Raw genomic sequence first — 21264 nt, forward strand, 5'->3', positions numbered from 1 at the left:
TTTCTAGTATGGGGATGGATAGTGGACATTCTTGGAATGGAAATATGGAAGAAGATCAGCCTTAGATAACCAAAGGGAAGGCCAAGGATCAAGAGGAGATGTGGAAAGGAAGCCACCAGAAAAAACAACAGCCAAAGAACCTAATTGCTAGGGAAGAGACATGGTCCAAGACACATGTCTTTTGGAAAAAGAGAACCAGATGATATGCTTTCTTCCAGATGCTGGGAGAAGGTAATTTACACAGATTGAATTGAACCTGAGAATAAGAAAGAAAAGGTGTTATAGAAAATTGGATTATAACAGATGTTTAGGTGAATTCTGACCACTAGGTAGAGAAACTCAGCTTTAGCCAAAGATGTCTAGTGGAATCCATTTGGAAGCAGTGCTTTCTCACTGTCAATGAGGCTCTAAGCTAAATTACTACAGAGCCATTGTAAAACCATATTGTACATGTAGGGGTTTTAGTAGGAAGGGTGAGTCATGGATGGGGTTGGTAGATGGGGTCTCCGGAACTGCCAACCAAACCTGATTAACAGTGAATTCTGCCTCTGAATAGTTATTGGGATTCCTTTGAAAATCTGAACAAAAAATAATCAGAGTCTAGCTGACACATATCCTAAGTTTTCATGGAATGAGCTAACACATTTACTCATCCACTAGAAATAATTTTTGCAAAAACTTTAGGAAAATGTGGAGATGCCACAGGACAGTGGAAAGCAATGTGGAATATTCTTACATATTTGCTGAACAGGAGATATTATGAGTCCTGAAAATTAGCAATTATTCATTCCATAATAATTTGTCCAAATTAAATTCCTAGATTACAAAGAGTACCGAATAAAATGGTTTTCATCCCACAGACTCTTTAAGAAAGAATAGACACTCATCTCTTTGATTTGTTTGGTCATTTACTTACCCAGGAACTTGAGCCACATCCAAATAATTTCCCCAGATCCCTTCCAGCTCTGGGATTCTGTGAATTTTTTTAGATAATGAAATGTAAACAATTCCATTAATGTGCAATGGGAAGATCTTTGATCTCCTGTCTATCAGCTAATTTCCAAATCCCTTGAATTCCAAGCTCATTCGAGAGAGCTTTTCTGATCGCTCTGGCCCCAAATCTGTGCTTCCCAGGTGCTTTTTATTAAAGGCAAAGCAAATCAATCAATCAATGTTATTTAAGGTGCACTTTCTGTGTGCAAATTACTTTGCTATGTGACTGTGAGAGTACAGTACAACAGGAGAAGTGGTGAGTGAGCATCATCCACCCCAACCAGAGCTGGCCCATTTGTGGCACAAAACAAATCAACTCTGGGAAGTGTTTTAATACAGTGCCCTGCACACAGTAAGTTCTCAGTAAATGCCATTGATTGATCGAGGGGCTCCATGCTGCACCAGAGGGCTGTGGGAATCTAGTTAGGAGCCACTTTCCTATGTATCGAACCCCACTCTAAAACCTAAATAGTTTCTTTTCAAGTTTTGAACCTGAGGAGGATTTTTTTTGCATTTTAGAACTCTCAAGGCAGGGTGAAAAACTAGTAGAATTATTTGGGGAAAGGCCTGGAGGATGCTATTTACAAAGCTTGTCTATGGTAACACAATAAAGTAATCCTAAAAAAAAAGAGTGGCAGAGTTTGATGTATACGTTGCTGCTATCAAGTTATATCCTTATTATTCCTCGGGCTCCACTATTAGTATAAAATTTATATCTACCTACCTTCTCCAATTAGAATGCAATCTCTTTGAGGGCTGAAACCATGTCTTTTCCTTTCAAATGCTTAATACATTTCTCTGCACCCAATAAGCACTCAGTAACATGGATTGATGGATTGTATTCCCTCCACGTCTGGAACAGATGAAACTTTCTGGAAGGGATCCTTCTTGCCAGTCCCTCTTCAAATCGTCATCATCCATAAACACTCTGAACATATGCATTACATTCATTTATGCATGAGTGGCCAGGGCTGAACTGGGAAATCAAATAATCATATTTATCAAGCACTTACTGGCTACAGAGCACTGTACTAAGTGTTTGGGGGAATTCGATATAGCAGAGTTGGTTGATATTTTCCCTGCCCACCAGGAGCTTACAGTTCAGGGTGGGGTAGACACAGTAAAGTTATAGTCTGAAGACAAAGGAGCTCCTTGAAGCATCAAGTTTCCCAGTATTCTCCATCCTACAAAAGGAATTTACCATGAAAGATCCTCCCTAAAGTCAGTTTGAACTTTATATTTCCCCTTCTTCTTAAAGACTATATTACTACCATCTTCCCCAATGTTATTTCTGATTTAAAAAGCTTCAACTCCCCCGAAAATCCCCCCCCACCCCCACACACTCAGCCACAAATACTTCTCTTGTCCAGCTATACTGGGAAAGCTCCTCCTCAATTCCTACTCTATTGCCATATAAATGGTGTCTTATGTAATAATAATAATAATTATTGTGTTACTTAAGCACTTACTATGTACCAGCCACTGTACTTTGCACTGGGGTGCTTACAGGCAAATTGGGTTGGATACAATCCCTTTCCCACATGGGGCTCACAAATCTTAATCCCTATTTTACAGATCAGGTAATTTAGGCATAGAGAAGTGAAGTGATTTTCCCAAGGCCAAACGGCAGACAAGTGGTAGAGTCGTGATTAGAATCCAAGACCTTCTGACTCTCAGGCCCATGCTCTATTCCTTAAGCCAAGCTACTTCCTCTCTCCTCTGCTCTGAACAGGTGGTGTGTCAGGGAGAAGATGTGAAGAACATAATAAAAGAAACACCAAAGTAGTTGAGATGACATAAGGAATTTATTTTCCTATCACAGTGAGCATGAAGGCTAGTGAGAGATAATCATGAAAAGTGGTCTGTGGGCAGGAAGAAACGTTGGTGCTACCAGTCTGAGTTTGGTTTTCCCCCCAAACGTAGAACAAATGAAGAAAGATAACTTTGGGAAATTGAGAGTCACTCCAATGTAGCTTCAGATCAAACTGAAGATCTTATGACTACATTTTCTGTCCCTCTGCTAAGATTATCTTACTCTTTGAACAGTTTAATCAGTAGCCTGTACGAACATTCTCATGGACTCATTCATTCATTCAGTAGTATCTACTGAATGCTTACTGTGTGGAAAGCACTACTAGAGAAGCAGCATGGCTCAGTGGAAGGAGCATGGGCTTCGGAGTCAGAGGTCATGGGTTTTAATCCCGGCTCTGCCACGTCAGCTGTGTGACTGTGGGCCAGTCACTTCACTTCTCTGTGTCTCAGTTACCTCATCTGGAAAATGGGGATTAAGACTGTGAGCCCCATGTGGGACAACCTGATTACCTTGTATCCCACCCCAGTGCTTAGAACAGTGCTTGGCACGTAGTAAGTGCTTAACAAATGCCATCATTATTATTACTAAGCACTTGGGAGTGTATAATAAAGCAACGAATAGACCCATTCCTGCCCACAGGGAGCTCACAGTCTAGAGGGGGGAGGCAGAAATTAATACAAATCAATAGACAAATACATTTCAGGTATGTATCTCTCTATAGATACGTATACACGTGCTGTGGAGATGGAAGGGAGTATGAATGAAGGAGCAAGTTAGAGCAGCACAGAAAGGAGTGGAAGAAGAGGAGAAGAGGGCTTAGGGAAGACTTCTTGGAGGAGATGTGCCTTCAATAAGCCTTTGAAGTGGGGCACAGCAATTATCTGTCTGATATGAGGAGGGAGGGCATTCCAGGCCAGAAGTAGGATGTGGGTAAGAGGTTGGCAGCAAGATAGATGAGATCACAGTAGAGTGAGAAGGTTAGCTTTAGAGGTGAGGAGTTTTTGTTTGATGAGGATGTGGATGGGCAACAACTGGAGATTTTTGAGGAGGGGGGAAACATGCTCTGAATGCCTTTCAAGGAAAATGATTTGGACAGAATAATGGAGTATGGCCTGGATAGGGGAGAGACAGGAAGCAGGGAAGTCAGCGAGGAGACTGGTACAATAATCAAGACAAAATAGGATAAGTTCTTGCATTAATCTGGTAGCAGTTTGAACAGAGAGGAAGGGGCAGATTTTGATGATGTTGTGAAGGTAGAAATGTTAGAACTCAACAGCAGAAGATATGCTCACAAGAAGTTAATATCTAGCTAACAGTAAGTCGACGAAGCAATATTCATCATAACAGAACTTTGCTGTTGAAGAGTGGAGGACAGCAGAAAAACCAAGCAGCCATAATATGGGGAACTAAAGTGGGCGAGTCATTACCAAGGAGAATAGAAAAAAAGTCTTTTTAAAAAGACAGTAAATGGAAAGGAGCAAATGGAAAGAGGGTGGGCCTGGGAATCATGGGACACCCGCAGGCCTGGGAGATTCTAATTCCAACTTCTCTACGTTTTCTACTGAGTGAATCACAACTTCAATCAATCTTTGGCATTTATTGAGCACTTCCTGTGTGTTCAGTACTGTGCTAAGTGCATGGGAGAGTACTATACAAACTCATAGTGGGTACATTTCTTGCCCCCCAGTGAGCTTACACTCCCTGTGTCTGTTTCCTCATCTGCAAAATGGGGGTTAATTACCTGTTTTCCCTTCCCCTTGGACCTTGAACCCCTTGTGGGATGGGGACCGGATCCAAACTACTTTTAGTGTATCTATCCCAATGCTCAGTGCAGAGCTTGGCACAGGGTAGATGCTTAACAAATAGCACAATCATAATTGTTATTATCACAACATCAATGATATGACCCAGATAAGGTTTCCTGCCAAGCTCTAACGGTGTCGGGGCTGCCACCCTGGCCTCTGCCAATCCGCGGATTATAGTCTTTGGGAAGTTTGAGGTGCCAAGTGGCAGATTCTAAAACAGCACCAGACAGGGAAAGTAACAAAGGCTTCAGCCCCGCAAAGGACAGGGAAAAAAATGTATTGAGAGTGGAGAAGATTGTCAGTTAGGGGATGGGTCCTTTCAGTATCACTAGGGTTCATGGATGCGATTTTACCGTAAGTAATGTCATCCTTGAGCACAGAAGGTGGGCATGTCGAGAGGGTCTCCACAATTCAGAGCAAATGACTTCCTCTAGGGAATGACAATTCGGAGCTTCTCAATTCAGACTTTCTCTAGGGAATGATAAAAAACCCCCACACACTTTTAATCATGTTGCTTTAGGGCTGGGCGGGAATGTCAGGGTTTGTATATATTTTTATTACCCTATTTATTTTGTTAATGAGGTGTACATCCCCTTGACTCTATTTATCGTGATTGTTGTCTTGTTTTTGTCCGTCTGTCTCCCCCGATTAAACTTTAAGCCCGTCAATGGGCAGGAATGGGTCAATTCGTTGTACATTCCAAGCGCTTAGTACAGTGCTCTGCACATAGCAAGCGCTCAATAAATACTATTGAATGAAAACTGTAAACGCCGAGGAGAGAAGGCTGCATCGGTTGCCCGACGGTGGAGATGAGCGTGGGCGCCGAATCGATATTAATAATAATGTTGCTGCTGCTGCGGCTGATGGCATTTAAGCGCTTACTATGTGCGAAGCACTGTTCGACGCCTAGGGGCGGGGGAGGGCCGGGGGAATGTGGAAAGGGAGGATGACTCATGTGTAAGGGGGTACCTGGGGACAGGAATGTAGTATGCGTGCTGGCGGAGTTGGGGAGAGTGGGCTGGAGGCCGGGAGAGGGAGGGCGGAGCGTGCGGGGGAGGTGCGGGGCCCGGCCTGAGTGGCTGACGGCCGCGGAGGCCCGAGCATCATCTCGGAGGGAAGGAGCTCAGGCTCCGCCTGACACCCCACAGGCTCGCCCTCCCTTCCTCCCTCCCTTTCTGTCTCTCTCCCAGTCCAAAGCCAGAGGCAGCTGAGCCTTCCCAGCGAGGCGGAGGCTGGAGGAGGAGCAGCTGCAAGAGCAGGAGCAGCAGCAAAGAGCAGCAGCAGCAGCAGCAGCCCCCGCCCTCTTCGTCCTGCCTGATGCCCAGCGATCTCGGATAAAGCCCGCTAGCTTGGCTGGGTGTACGTCTCCCCCCGGCCCTCCCCTCAGAGGATGGGTTGCGAGAAGCGGCTGAGCTGCCCCCAATCCTCCTGAAGCTGCAAAGAAAAAAAAACCCCACCAAGATCCAGGGGAGCATCCAGGGCTGGGGTGGATGCAAAGAGCCATGAACCAGTGGATCTCCTCTGGCTGCAGCTGAGCGAGCTGCCCCGTGCAGGGGGTGGGAGAGGGAGTGAGGGACCGAGGGGTGGGAGGAAAGGTGAGCGGGGGAAAGGAAGAGGGAGGGCAGGAAAACACCCAGTCGAAAGATGTCTTCGTCTTCGGCCGTGGGGCCCCGAGGCCCTCGCCCGCCCACGGGGCCTCCCCCGATGCAAGAGCTTCCCGACCTGAGCCACCTGACCGAAGAGGAGCGGAACATTATCATGGCAGTGATGGACCGGCAGAAGGAGGAGGAGGAGAAAGAAGAGGCCATGCTCAAGTAAGCGGCTCAACCTGTCATTCATTCGTTCACCGCTCATTCATTCCCCTGTGTGTGTGTGTGTTTGCGTGTGCACGCGTGTGTGTGCACCCCCGCTGCAGGGGAGGGGGCGGGAGGGCGTGCGCAGGGGACCTGGGTGGGTGGGGAGAGAGGGTCTCCCCAGAGGAAGGGGGAGAGTAAAATGGGAGGGAGAAGACGGGGCGGTGATGGGAGAGAAGAGAGGACTGACTTGAGAGGAACGGGATGACAGGGTGGAGGCCAAGAGAATGTCTGAAATGTAGGCCAGGTGGAGGGAAGACTTTGGGTGTGGGGGTAAAGTGGAGGGGCACAGGGAAAGAGGAAGGGAACGATGGGCTCTGGGCAAGGGCGAGGACCACCATCCTCTCTAAGTAGTTTGGCATTCTGGGGGTTGTCGTAATGAGGGGTGCAAAATAAATGCTTTTTATTTTTCCTCAACCTGTATATCTTTATCCCATAAAGGATTGGGTCTTGGGTATATGTGGGGTGAGATGGGAGGGTGGGGAAAGGGCATCTTTGGTAACCTGCCTTCCCCGGGGTCCATCTAACCTCTTCTTCACATCCCCTTCCATGTAATGTCACGGTGGCTGCATATCTTCTGACCATCCCCATAAATAAGGCGGTTTGGTAAGGCAAAGTTTCCAGTGATTGGAAAGGCTTATTGGGATTCTGGCTTGGGTAGAACAGAGGTTCGTGTTTAGTGTTTAGCCGGGAATCTCCGGGGCCTACCCAATCCCCGATTGAAGTGTTTCAAAAGGCGATTGAATATTTACAAAAACCCCATCCTTATTTTTTGGGCTCCTTTAAGCCCCATAAAGCGCCTCTGTCTCAGTGTGCCCCATTAATGTGGGAGTGTGTAGAGGATGGGCCCGTTTGCTGGTGCATAAGGTGTGCAACCCTGTCACTGCTGCTTCCATTTGCTTCCTGAGAAATCACTTTTAAGTGTTGTTTTGCTCACTGTGCTGTTCGTGTCACTGAGAGTCAATTTTAGGGGCTATCCCTAACCATCTGAGTGCCTCACTATTTTTAGTAAAGTTGTAAGCTCCAACGGGAGAGATATTTCTAGATCTTGCGTCTCTTTGCTCTGTTCATGTCCCCTCCTTCCGGAGGGTGCTGATGAGCTCAGGGACCTGTTGCCTCCAAGCTGCTATCAGGGGAAGCTTCCAGGGATCCCTGAGTTTTCTCTGCTCTATTTCCTTCCCAGAATTTCCTCCGGAGCTGAGAGAATGGGCCACAGAAGGTGTTGCCCTCTCTCTTTAGAGCATAGGTTGTCTTCGAGTGTGGAGGGATGGGCGGAGGAGAGGGAGATAGGACATGCCTACCGATTGGCTGGAAAGAGGGGGGGCTGGGGGTGGAATGGTACAGAGGAGAGAAGATCCATGGAATTGAGGGAAGGAGGGAAAGACCCGTTCATTTGCACATCCTAGTAAGGCCAAAATAGGCACCGATTTCCTGAATTCTTGGTACCTCCCCATCCAAATTGAATACCGACTTTTAGAGGGGTGGGAGTGGAAGATGAAATGTAAATGCTGAAAAATATGGGGGCCCATCTACTTAAAATACACCTCCCTTTGCTCTGTCCTTTGTAATTCTGAGCGTGGCAGTAGTGGATGGTGTTCGAGACTGTGAGTCTGTCTGACTGTGGGTCTGTCTCACTGTGTGTGTGTCTGTTGCTTTCCTGATTGCAGCCCCTGGAATCTTCCCCCTTGCAGCTGATTAGCATCTGTAGGTCTGCCCCTGCTGCTCTTTTTGGTACTAATTGCAGTCGGTGGTTAGCTAGCTGTAGGCCTCCTGGAAACCATCAATGGCACAGGCTGAGTCCCCCTATCAGGGCCTGTATAAGGAGGGGGACGCTGGGGCAGGAAGAGGCAAAGCATTTCTTTTATCGACTGCTCTCCCGATTCCGATATAGGAAAGGGATTCTTGTTCGGGGGGATGAGAGGAAAGCAAAACCTGTGCACTGCTTGAGGGTGAAGAGGCCTTTTTATAGGAGTAAATGAGATTTATAACAGTTTGAGTGCTCATGTCAAAAAGAACCATCCCACAGTCGTTCCCTGCTCTCCCCACTTCCACACAAATGTTGTCTTTTATTGCAAGGTTTCACATAAGGTTGCAGTCTGATGCTATTATACAACAGCTCTGTCTAATCCAGATCCTTTGCAACAACTTTTATCAGTCAGGTCTGCTTCCATGGCAATGTTTTAATCATCTTTTTGTATTGAAGCAGTTTGATGCATTTATCCAGATCGTCGTGGTTGACTTATGGGCATTAACCCTCTCGGAAAAGTGGATTGCTCAACAGTATATTTTAAAGAGGTTTTCTAATTTTTTAAGAAGTTACATGGGGTCTGCTGCAGTTTCAGGTGGTTTGCCACATAACATTGTTAATTTATTTTCACAGGAGTCATTGTAGCAAGCTTTGGGAGGCAGTCACAGAGGGTAATCATTTCAGGTGGACTTCCTTGTAAGTTTCTAGGACTTCAGTTTGAGAAATTGTCCACAGCCAAATGGCGTATATGTGCTTTGTCTTGAGTTTAATTGAAGTAGCAGCTGCCAAGGGAAAACATAGTTTACTTGAGTATAAAATGCCAGTCATTATTTTGCCAACTGCTAGCAATCAAAATAACATTTCATCTAAATGTACAGTTACTTTTGATTGTGGACTAATATTTATCTGAATTCTGCATTTTGAGATTTCCTTTTATCATATCAGTGCTATTTTTTTCAGCGCTTACTGCGTACAGAGCACTGTACTCTGCGTTTGGGAGAGTACAATACCGCAAAGTTGGTAAACATGTTCTCTGCCCACAAAGAACTTACATCAAGAAAAATAACCTCCTAACTTGTGGTTTTTGTGCTCCAGATCTTGGATGTTTATATATGTTGATGGAAAATACTTTATCATAAAGATTAAAATTTGTTGTGAAGTGCTATAAATTTAAGTGCTTTTGTAGTTTGTTAGTTCTCCTCAAAAAGAAATATGAGCCTGAGAAGACTTCTTAATTCTTAAGTTAATTTATCTTCCAACAGTGGATTTTTCCCCAAACCAACTTTCTAGTACTGAATATTCTTTAGCGTATAAATAATCAGACAACATAAGCAAAGTAGGAATTAAAAATTGTATCATCTTGGGCTTAAATCATGATCAAGCTCAATATACTTGAAATAACATAATCATCTTCATCTTTTTTTTTTAATTCCAAGGTGGGAAGTAGTAGAGTTTACAGTGGGAGAGGAAGAGGAAGAAAATGTAAAATTGATGGTCTGAGGCAAGTACTGAGATAAGGACAATTTCTAGAGGGCGAATGAAAAATCCCAATAGTTGTTTGAGATTAGCTTTTGTCTAACCTTTATTTCTTCTATCTGTTCTGGAGAAGAGGTAGCTTTGCCAAAGATGGAACTCAAAGAACTTTCCACCATTTGGAAAAACTTCTGTGTTCATTCATCCCAAAGCCTTTTTATCTTTCACCGTGACATTCCCTGGGAGGAAATGCTAGGGAAAAATCTCTTACTGTTTGTTGGAAGGACCCCATGAAAATATTTAGAGCACCCTGTGGTCCAGAAGTCCAAATTCAAATACTCACTCTGGTCTATCCTGCTCTGTCCCTGGGCCCTTCCTGGACTAGACATGAACATGAGTCAAAATGGAAGTGTCAGAATTTGCTTCTGGGCATGTGGTATTTTCACCCATCTGGGGTTGTCCCAGAGGCCTACTGAAACTCCGGCCCATCTGGGATAGATGTGGTGCAATAATACCACAGTGCTATCTCTCACACCTCATTTACCCATCCTGAAATTCCCTTGAACTGGGGTTGTGGGGAGTAGGTATGCGAAGGAGGCAGGGTTGTTATATCTTGAATGATTAGACCTAGCTCATCTTGGCTCTCCAAATTCAGGATCTGAGACATGACTCATTTAGGCCAGGCCTGACTCATTTAGGGAGAGGGGGAGAGTGAAGCAGGTATTCACAAAACCTTTCACAAAATGGAAGAAGACCTGTGGGTGTTAGGCACCATCCTCGAACAATTAGAGGAAGGATTCTAATGGGGCACTTAGAGGTGGGGTTTTTCTAATATTACTCTATCAACAAGCAGAAGGACTGGTTCACAGAGAAATAGACTAGATAATAGAAGCCAGGATTCCCTCTTTACTTGTTTTCCTGTAGCTTTTGGAGCTTATTATGGGAAGTTGGACCCTCCTTAGAAGATTACAATTTTTCCTATCTTTTAAATCACACCCCTTCCAGGACACTTTCCCAAACTAATTTTATTCTATCCAAATCACAATCTTCCCACCGTTTCAGCAACTTTGCTATTACAACCTTCTACCACAGGTAATTGCCTCCACCAGATAACCGCACCTCCTCCTCCCAGGTTTTTAACGAGGGAATAAAATATTTTTATAAGCGGTGATAGTAGTGCCGGGATAGGAAGAGAAGAAAAGGTCAGCTAATGGCTCAGTTACACCCTCACTGTGGAGATGATGTTTCTTTACTCAGAAGTGTAAACTCTGGGGTATGAATAGTAGGAAGGAGAGCTTTACCTCAATTCACTGAATGCTTAATGTAAGCAGCACTTGGGAGAATGCAATAGAAGGGAAGCAGTCTCAAAATCCTTTTTACCTTTCTCTTCCTTCTGTCCTCCTCCTTTTTAGTTCTTGTTATGGTCTTCTCTCCTCTACATTTTTGCCATACTTATATAATAGTCGCTCTGCTGCTTTGGGGATGCAGAAGTGGGGATAGTGGGGAAATGGTGTGAGCCATTTTGGATATCAATTTACATACTCTACCATTTGATCACTTCTTCTTTTGTAAATTATTTTATGGCTGTCTCCCTAGGTCGATCATAAGTTCCTTGTGGCCATGGATAATTTTTTCTGCCACTGTTGTACTCTTCCAAGTCCTTTATAATAATAATAATTATGATATTTGTTAAGTGATTACTATGTGCCAAGCACTGTTCTAAGTTCTAAGTGCTGGGGTAGATACAAGGTAATCAAGTTTTCCCACTTGGGGCTCATAATCTTAATCTCCATTTTGCAGATGAGGTAACTGAGGCACAGAGAAGTGAAATGACTTGCCCAGGGTCGCACAGCTGACAAGAGATGGAGGTGGGATTAGAACCCACATCATCTGACTCTCAAGACTGTGCTCTTTCCGCTAAGCCATGCTGCTTCCCTCTATATAGTGTTCTGCACTCTAAATGGCCTCATTTCCTTTTCTCCTTCTCCCTTGCCCTGACTTGCTCCCTTTGTTCATACCACCCCACTGCAGACCCATAGCACTTATGTACATATATCTGGAATTTACTTATATTAATATTTCTCCCCATCTAGACTGTAAGGTCACTGTGGGCAGGGAAGGTGTCTGTTATATTATTATGTTGTGCTTTTCCAAGTGCTTAGTACAGTGCTCTGCACACAGTAAGCACTCAATAAATACAATTGATTGATTCTTCACATCAGAGGTGCTCAGTAGATACTGTTGACTGATTGAAGGATTAGGAAATGTAATATGCTTTCACATGAGTGAGTTCAGAAGGTATGGGCTTCCACTATTCCCCATTGGTAGAGAAGAAAGGATCAGAGTTAGAAATTATAAAGAGTGAAGATCAGTGGTTTCCTATATAACAAGGGAATCATTTTTTTTCTCCACTCCTGCCAGGAATGATACAGAGGAATAGAGAAATTATTGAGTACTTTTATTTTCCATGTGGTTTTACTTCAATTATAAGTATGGTACTTCTTAAGTGCTGACTTTGTCAAGCACTGTTCTGAGCTCTGGGGTAGATGCAAGTTAATCAGGTCAGACAGAACCCCTGTCCCACATTGGGCTCACTGTCTAAGTTGAGGGGAGATCAGGCACTGAGTCACGATTTTACAGATGAGGAAACTGAGACAGGGACAAAGTAAGTGACCTGCCCAAGGTCAGACAGCAAACAAATGGCAGAACAAGGATTAGAACCCAAGTCCTCTGACTCCCACAGCTGGGTTTTTCTCTCTGTGGTCCTCACAAGATCGTGAGACAGTGAGAGGCAGCTATTATTTTTTCCATTTCACCATTAGGCACAGGGAGGTAACGTGACTTTCTCGAGATCGCCTAGCAAACCTGGAAGAGAATCCAGGTCTTCTGGCTTCCCCTCTTGTGCTCCTTCCACTGGACCACAATGGTAGAGGAGACGGTTCATTAAAAGCTCAATGAACAGTTCCACCACTGGGCCAGAAAGCTTCATTTTAGGACTGGGAGAAATAAGGAAATGACCAAAGGGATGGGAAAAGAGCAGATCAGTGTTTCCCTATGTTTATATTTCCTATGAACAATTTTGTTCACATCCTTTATCCTGTATGTTGCAGTTTTATGTGTATGTTTTATGTGATATTTGTTAGGTGTTTGCTATGTACCAAGAAGGACTGCACTTGGGCAGATACAGTTTTTTTATTTTTATTTTTATGGTATTTGTTAAGCACTTACTATGTGTCAAACACTATTTTAAGAGCTAGGGTAGGTAAAAGTTAATTCATTCATTCAATCATATTTATTAAGCGCTTTCTGTGTGCAAAGCAAAGTTAATTAGGTCAGGCCCAGTCCTTATCTTGCACTGGGGCTCACAGTCTAAGGTGGAGAGAGAATAAAGTATTAAACCACATTTTACAGATGAAGCACCAGAGGCATAGAGAAGTTAATAGCAAACAAGTTACAGAGCTGGTATTAGAACTCAGAACTCTCCCCAGATCTATGCTGTTTCTTACTATGCTACCTTTGGGGAAAGAGGAGAGAGAAGGGAAAGAAAGAGGGAAGGAAGAAAAGAAAAACCAGGGAAAGCTGAGAAGATGAAAAGAGCTACGAGCTGCAGGAAGGGGTAGAGAAATGCAGTGTGGGAAGCAGTTTGGCCTAGCAGAAAGAGTGCGGGCCTGAGAGTCAGAGGACCTGGCTTCTAATTTCATCACTGCCGCTTGCCTGCTGTGTGATCTTGGCCAAACAATTTAACTTCTCTATACCTCAGTTTCTTCATCAGCAAAATTGGGAATTCAATAACTGGTTCTCCTTCCCACTTAGACGGTGAGCCCCATTTGGGATAGGCATTGTGTCCATACTGTCCATACTGATTACCTTGTGTTTACCCTAGTGCCTTGTACAGTGCCTGATACATAGTAAGTGCTTAATAAATAGCATAAAAAAATAAACCTCCAAAACAAATACCCCCCCCCCCCCAAAAAAGGAGCTGCAGAATATAGATGGAGAATTCAGATGCCCTAATTTATTGACACCTCTTTTTGCCTAGACTGGAGTTTAGGCTCCTTCATAGAGCTTTTTTTCTAAGAACTCTACTGGAGTAGCTCTGTTAATAGGGAAGCTGAAAGATGTACTCTAGGCTCTCAGGATTCACAGCAGGAGAGTAAACACATAGGCCAGGAAAGACGATTTTATCCATTGAATGTACAAGGCTACTCTACATCCAGAGCTGCAAAGTAAATTATCCAAAGTCTCTCAAAAGGAAAGTAGCAAACCCATGATCAAATTCTCCTTCCTACTTTAGACAAGAACTCGGGTCTTTGAGCAATGGTTTGATGGAAATGGCTCTTTGATAAAACCTCCCTCCTTCACAAGTCTTTCTTAAGCTGACTCTTGGAGTCTTCTAAAAATGTATTATTCCAATAATGAAAAGAGCTGTAAAATCATATTCCTCTGATTTAATTTCAACTACAACAAACAATTAAATGAGAATTATCAGATTTAAATTTAATTTTGAAATACTTCATTGTTAGAGGGAGGAGGCAGTACAATTCAGGATCAAAACAACACCCTGTTTCAGGATCTATATTCTGATTCAGGGTCCATATACTGATTTTTAGGACTGGCTCAAGGCACTTTGGCACCGGGCAGAGTCAGGGTTGTGAAAAGTCTGAAAGACAAGAAGACTCTCTGGCTGAACAGGGTCCAAGCTAGTTGGCTAATTTTGTTGATAAGGCAGAGCCAGCCCTGCTGCCCCCGAGCACACACAGCTGACTTGGAGTGGAATTGGGAGGTGGGGAAGGAATAAGTTGGGTAAAGGGAAGTTCTGATCTATTTTTATTATTAAAACTCTGGCAAATCCCATATGCTATTTAGGATTATTCAGCACAAGGGGAGAATTGGCATGTGCTGGTGAATTTGGGAAGTGAAGACAGTTGATACGATCAATTCAGGCTAACAATTCCACTTTGGAACTTGAGCGATCCAGATTGGCTCTCAACACCAACCAAAAATCTGACTTGCTGCCAGCTCTCCACTTCACCCTGGGCTTTATACTTGTGGCCAGGGCCTGACATTGGCTGGCTTTCCTTGTTCCACATACATTTACGAAATGCCCATGCACTGTTTCAGAATTGAAGGAAAAAGAAATCTGGGTCCAGTGAGAGCAAGCATCAATGTTCTAACAAGAAACTAGCCCTAGATCAAATTCTAGGAATTTGTTAGGCGAGAGGGGTAGATGTTTTTAAATTGGTATTTGTCAAGCACTATGAGCCAATCACTGTACTAAAGGCTGAGATAGATATAGACTAATCAGGGTGAAAACAGTCCATGTCCAACTTGAGTGTCCCAGAGTTAATCCCCATTTTATAGATGAGGTAACTGAGGCCCAAAAAAGTTACGTGAATTACCCCCAGGTCAAATAGCAAGTGGCAGAGCTGGGATAGAACCCGGATCTTGTGACTTCCAGGCCCATGCTCTTTCCACTCGGCCATGTTGCTTCGTTAAGATAATTGGCTGGTTACTGTCTCTTCATGTATATAACTGGATGAATGGAGGGGTCAGTTATTTACAACGTTGTGGTTTACACTTTGGGAAAGATTGATTGCTTCTATTCATCCCTTTAGACTATAAACTCATTGAGGTCAGGGAATGTGTCTATTATTGTATTGTACTCTCCCAAGTGCTTAGTACAGTGCTCTGCACACAGTAAATGCTCAATAAATGATTGAATGAATGAATGACTGAATGAAGCCATTTGTGATTAGGGTCTCTAATCATATGCCAGATGGATCCACTTAATGAATTTTCTGTTCATAGACCCAAAGATACCCTTTGATCAGAGTGTTCAGTACATATTAAACACTTAATAAATACTAAATACTCTTCTAGGTCACTGTCACAAGGCTGACACAGGAGTTTGAAAAGTGTGTGGAGTCACTATAATCTGTACTAGTAACTTCAGAACTTTCTGTTGTTCAGTGAAACTGTTTAACTATTGAATGAAGTGTGTATACTAGCCAAAATTGTTATTCCTCCTAAAATCCTTCACTTTAAACAGCATGAAGTCATTCATTCATTCAGTAGTATTTATTGAGTGTTTACTATATGAAGAGCACTGTACTAAGCGCTTGAAATGTACAATTTGGCAACAGAGATAATCCCTGCCCAATGATGAGCTCAAAGTCTAAACGGGGGAGACGGACAGCAAAGCAAAACAGAACGAAAGCAAAACAAGACAACATCATCAAGATAAATAGAATCAAGGAGATATACACCTCATTAACAAAATAAATAGGGTACTAATATATACAAATGAGCACAGTGCTGAGGGGAGGGGAAGGGGGAAGAGCAGAGAGTGGGGTAGTGGGGAGGGAGAACAGAGGGAAAGGGGAGGCTCAGCCTGGGAAGGCCTCCTGGAGGAGGTGAGCTCTCAGTAGGGCTTTGAAGAGGGGAAGAGAGTTAGTTTGGCGGACGTGAGAAGGGAGGGCATTGCAGGACAGCAGTAGGACATGGACCACAAGTCGACGGTGGAATAGGCATGAACAGGGGACAATGAGGAGGTCAGCAGCAGAGGAGCAGAGTGTATGGGGTGGGCAGTAGAAAGAGAGAAGGGAGGTGAGGTAGGAGGGGGCAAGGTGATGGAGAGCTTTGAAGCCAAGAGTAAGGAGTTTTTGTTGTCTGCGGAGGTTGACAGGCAACCACTGGAGGTTTTTGAGGAGGGAAGTGACATGCCCAGAGTGTTTCTATAGGAAGATGATCCGGGCAGCGGAATGAAGAATAGACTGAAGTGGGGAGAGATAGGAGGAAGGGAGATCTGAGAGGAGGCTGACACAATAATCCAGTTGGGATATTATGAAAGCTTGTACCAGCAAGATAGTTTGGATGGAGAGGAAAGGGCAGATCTTGGTGATATTGTGAAGGAGAGACCGGCAGGTGTTAGTGATGTCATAGGGATGAAATGCCCAAGTTGGACAAAATGCAATTTTGGAAGGGAAGAAATTCTCCTAAAAAATTCTATGGCTATAACTCTAGAATTATGGGAAATGTTGCAAATTTTCCAGAGGCCAGAATCATCCTTAAGTCCTTTTGTTGCAAGGAAAAATGGTAAATCATGCACCATCTTTCTAATTCCAATCGTTTGTCAAAGGGATAACTTTTGTAACTCTCTAGTGTATTCCAAAAGAGTAATGTACATTTAGAGCAGATATCATCTATTACATGCACATTTAATTAATTTGAATTCTCTATAGAAAATGGTATTTTGATGCTTATTTCCAACTTTGGGTTATAAAATGCATTTTTTCAGTAAAAAGTTAAATTCATTCAATTTGAAAGTAACTAATGGGCTTAACTGAAATATTAAGCCATTTTATGGGATGTAATTTAATTGATATCTTTTGATACTATAAAATCATGTTTAAGTTGTGGCTTACAGAGGATTTAATATGCTTAGGCCATTCTTGTTCCTACCAGTTCAAGCTAATGCAAATTGTCTAAAATGTACTCCTGTTAATATATAACATGAGTCAGTTATCATAATAATGAAACTAATAATAATTGTGATATTTGTTAAGACCTTACCGTATGATAGGGACTGTACTACATGTTGGGATGCTTACAAGCAAATTGTACACAGTCCCTGTCCCACATGGGGCTCACAGTCTCAATCCCCATTTTACAGATGAGGTAACTGAGGCACAGAGAATTGAAGTGATTTGCCCAAGGCCACACAACAGACGAGTGACAGAACTGGGATTAGAACCTGTGATCTTCTGACTCCCAGGCCTGTGCTCTATCCAGTATACCATGATGCTTCTCTTACCTTTGCTTTTTCTCGAACAACTCTTTGGAAGTAGCGTGGTCTAGTGGAAAGAGCCTAAGTCTGGCAGTCAGAGGTTTTGGCTTCTAATCCCTGCTACCCTACTTCTCTCCTATGTGATCTTGGACATGTCACTTAACTTCTCTATGCCTCAGTTATCTTACCTGCAAAAATGGAGATTCAATACCTCTTCTCCCTGCTACTTATTCTGTATCTACACAAGACCTTGGTAAAGTGCTTGGCAGATAGTAAGCACTTAGCAAAATGCTGCAATATATTTATTTTTTCATTTAACTCTTTGCAGGCCCTATTTTGTGCAGTGTACTAAGCATTGAAATTAATTGCAAAACTGTGCAAAAGCTATTCCTTCCTTTAATAATAATAATAATAATAATAATGTTGATATTTGTTAAGCACTTACTATGTGCCAAGCACTGATCTAAGCACTGGGATAGATACAAGGTAATCAGGTTGTCCCACGTAAGGCTCACAGTCTTAGTCCCAATTTTACAGATGAGGGGACTGAGGCACAGAGAAGTTAAGTGACTTGCCCAAAGTCACAGCTGACAAGTGGCGGAATCGGATTAGAACCCATGACCTCCCAAGCCCTTGCTCTTTCCACTGAGCGTCACTGCTTTACAGATCATATATCTAGTGTTGAACAGACTAAATATATAACGAGAGAGATGCAGAGGAGCTGAAATAGCAGAAGGCATGGCTGTGCAGAAGATGACAGTGGATGAGACCGAGAGGGCTTTGTGTAGATAATAGGGATGGATGCAGTTTAGTAAAGTGGAATGAAGAGACGGTGAGGAAGACAGAAACGTGTAGCCCATAGCCTCAGCCTCTCGTCCTACTGGGTTGTCCAGCATCGTTGTCGGCAACCCCTTTGGGCCTCCCTCCTTGGGCCATTCTGGGTTGTTGCTTCAGACCTGGCCTGAACCAGCAGCATGAGAGCTCCACGAGATTTACAAGATTGGAAAGGCTGCAGTGGCTGTAACAGCTGCTGTGGCTGCTGCTGGGACTAGTGTTCTCTGAGATGTGAGGAACCTGAAACACTGCTTCTGTAGTCACAGTTGCCCTTCGCTTCTTTCCTTTTGCTTTTATTTTTTGTTTTCTCATTGTTCCTAACTTTTATTTTGTTTTTAAGTTCAGATGTCTTCAGGGATCCCTTGCCAGTCCTGCCTCCCACCTGTATTCCTAGATTGTGAGTTATGGGCAGCAGACGTGTCTACCAACTCTATTTCATTATACTTTCGCAAATGCTTAGTACGGTGCTCTGCACACAGTAAGAACTCAAAAAATATGATTGATAGATTCTAAGCCCTTGAGGCACCAAAGATTGGGCCTAATTATTACCCCCCCTTCTTTTCTTCTCAGTGTTGAATACGGTGTTTTGCCCACAGTAGCGGGTTCATAAATACTCTTACGACTATAAAATGATAGTGTGGGGAATGTTTTGGTAGTTCTAAACTGGAGTAGGAAAAATTGCCCTAGGAAGGGGTTTCCACAGTTGGAGAATCTTGAACTGAGCAGTCAAGAACTTGAGTTATATGCTGGAGAAAGACAAGAGCCAATAAAGCTTTTTATAGAAGGCATGATATTAAAGCTCTCTATATTACTCAAGTTTGGATTCCCCCTCATCCAGACTCAATAACTCCCCATCCTGAGTTCAACAATTACAGTTTTAAGGTTGACCCCACCTGAACTCCCAATTTTAAAGAAATTTTCTATGGCAGGGCCGTGTCCCCTTTGGCTAGCAGCCAGATCTCCAACAGCAGAAATGGCTCTGATGTCCACAGTGAGATGCGTAGGGCATTCACACTTCATTTGTGTTCTGTATTGATCTCCTACTAAGAGAACTACAGCCCTCTCCCATTTTTGCTTCATGGAAGAATGGAAGTACGAGAATCATCAGAGTCAACTCAAACCTGACTGGCTTCGGCTTTGTGCTGGCTTGATCCAGACCAAGTCAAATCCTAGGGTGCGTAGTGTTAGTGTGTGTTGCCACAAACGCAGGCGGGAGACACCCAGCCCTCGTCCCATCCGCCACCGCTCCTCCAGGTCTCCATAGTTTGTTTTCAGCAGATCCTACCATCCTCCCTCATCTCCCCCCTACCCCCCCATCCCCCCCATCCCACCCTGCGGTCCTGGAACGCCCTCCCTCCTCACCTCCGTCAAACTGATTCTCTTTCCCTCTTCAAAGCCCTACTTAAAACTCACCTCCTCCAAGAGGCCTTCCCAGACTGAGCTCTTCTTCTCCCTCTACTCCCTCTGCCACCTCCCCTTTACCTCTCCGCAGCTAAACCCTCTTTTTCCCCTTTTCCCTCTGCTCCTCCACCTCTCCCTTCCCATCCCCACAGCACTGTACTCGTCCGCTCAACTGTATATATTTTCATTACCCTATTTATTTTGTTAATGAATTGTACATCGCCTTGATTCTGTTTAGTTGCCATTGTTTTTACGAGATGTTCTTCCCCTTGACTCTATTTATTGCCATTGTTCTTGTCTGTCCATCTCCCCCGATTAGACTGTAAACCCGTCAAACGGCAGGGACTGTCTCTATCTGTTGCCGACTTGTTCATCCCAAGCGCTTAGTACAGTGCTTTGCACATAGTAAGCGCTCAATAAATACTATTGAATGAATGAATGAATGATTGGTTGGGAAGGGGAGAGATTGGAGGTGGAAAGCTGAAAAAAATGGAGGGAATGAGGAAGAGAAGAAAACTGAGACTGTGAGCAGGGAACGTGCCTACCAACTAACTCTTCTATAATGTACCCTCCCAAGCTAAGTAAAGTGCTCTATAAATAAAACGTGCCCAATAAATACGATTAAATTACTTATTAGAATATTAAATTACTCATTGATTACTTATTAACTAAATTAATTATTTATTGGAACGGTCTGGAGGTGTTCCAGAAGAGGACTTTTGGGGGGTATTGGTTGGTTGTAACACTGTCCTTCCTGTCTCACGAGCCAATAATCTTGGCGTTATCCTTGAATTCTCTCTGTCATTCAACCCACATAGCCAATCCATAACTAAGTCCTGTCTGTTGGACTTTCACAGCATCACTAAAATCTGCCCTTTCATCTCCATCCAAACAGCTACCACATTCATTCAATCACTTATCCTATCCCGCCTTGATTACATTATCAGCCTTCTTGCTAACCTCCCTGCCTCCTGTCTCTCCCCATTCCAGTAGATACTTTGCCGCCCAGATCATTTTTCTTCAGAAATGTTCAGGCTATGTTTCCCCACTCCTCAAGAACCTCCATTAGTTGCCCATCCACCTCCATATAAAACAAACTCCTCACCATTGGTTTCAAAGCACTCACTAACCTTGGCCCATCCTACCTCTCCTTGGTACTCTCTTACTACAACCCAGCCTGCACATTTCTCCTGTAATACTAACCTTCTCACTATACCTCGATCTTGTCTGTCTCATCACCGACCTCTTGCCCACATCCTGCCTCGGGCCTGAAATACCCTTCTTTCTCAAATAACAATAATAATAATAGTGATGGTATTTGTTAAAGCTTACTATGTGCCAAGCACTGTTCTAAACACTGGGATAGATACAAGGTAATCATGTGGGGCTCACAGACTTAATCCCCATTTTACAGATGAGGTAGCCTCAGTTACCCAAGGTCACACAGCTGATAAATGGTGAAGCTGGGATTAGACCCTACGACCTCTGACTCCCAAGCCCGTGCTCTTTCCACTAAGCCACGCTGCTTCTCACTAAGCCACGCTTCTTCTCACATCTGA

The 21264-nt window shown here is 43.7% G+C and overlaps 1 protein-coding gene across 21 annotated transcripts in view; it reads left to right on the forward strand.

Moving 5' to 3' along the window:
• The first annotated feature begins 5752 nt into the window (after positions 1-5752).
• RIMS1 (regulating synaptic membrane exocytosis 1) overlaps positions 5753-21264 on the forward strand; it is a 531371-nt gene continuing 515859 nt past the window's right edge. For 7 of the 21 annotated variants that reach the window (XM_039912314.1, XM_039912327.1, XM_039912317.1 and 4 more), the window contains exon 1: positions 5755-6425. In XM_039912314.1, coding sequence (XP_039768248.1) covers positions 6256-6425 — 170 coding nt within the window. In that variant the 5' untranslated portion in view covers positions 5755-6255. Of the gene's footprint in view, positions 6426-21264 lie in introns of all 21 variants that reach the window. The other 14 variants (XM_039912331.1, XM_039912325.1, XM_039912332.1 and 11 more) reach the window with 5 other exon arrangements.

Source organism: Ornithorhynchus anatinus, chromosome 1 (genome assembly GCF_004115215.2).
Source record: "Ornithorhynchus anatinus isolate Pmale09 chromosome 1, mOrnAna1.pri.v4, whole genome shotgun sequence".
Classification (NCBI taxonomy): domain Eukaryota; kingdom Metazoa; phylum Chordata; class Mammalia; order Monotremata; family Ornithorhynchidae; genus Ornithorhynchus; species Ornithorhynchus anatinus.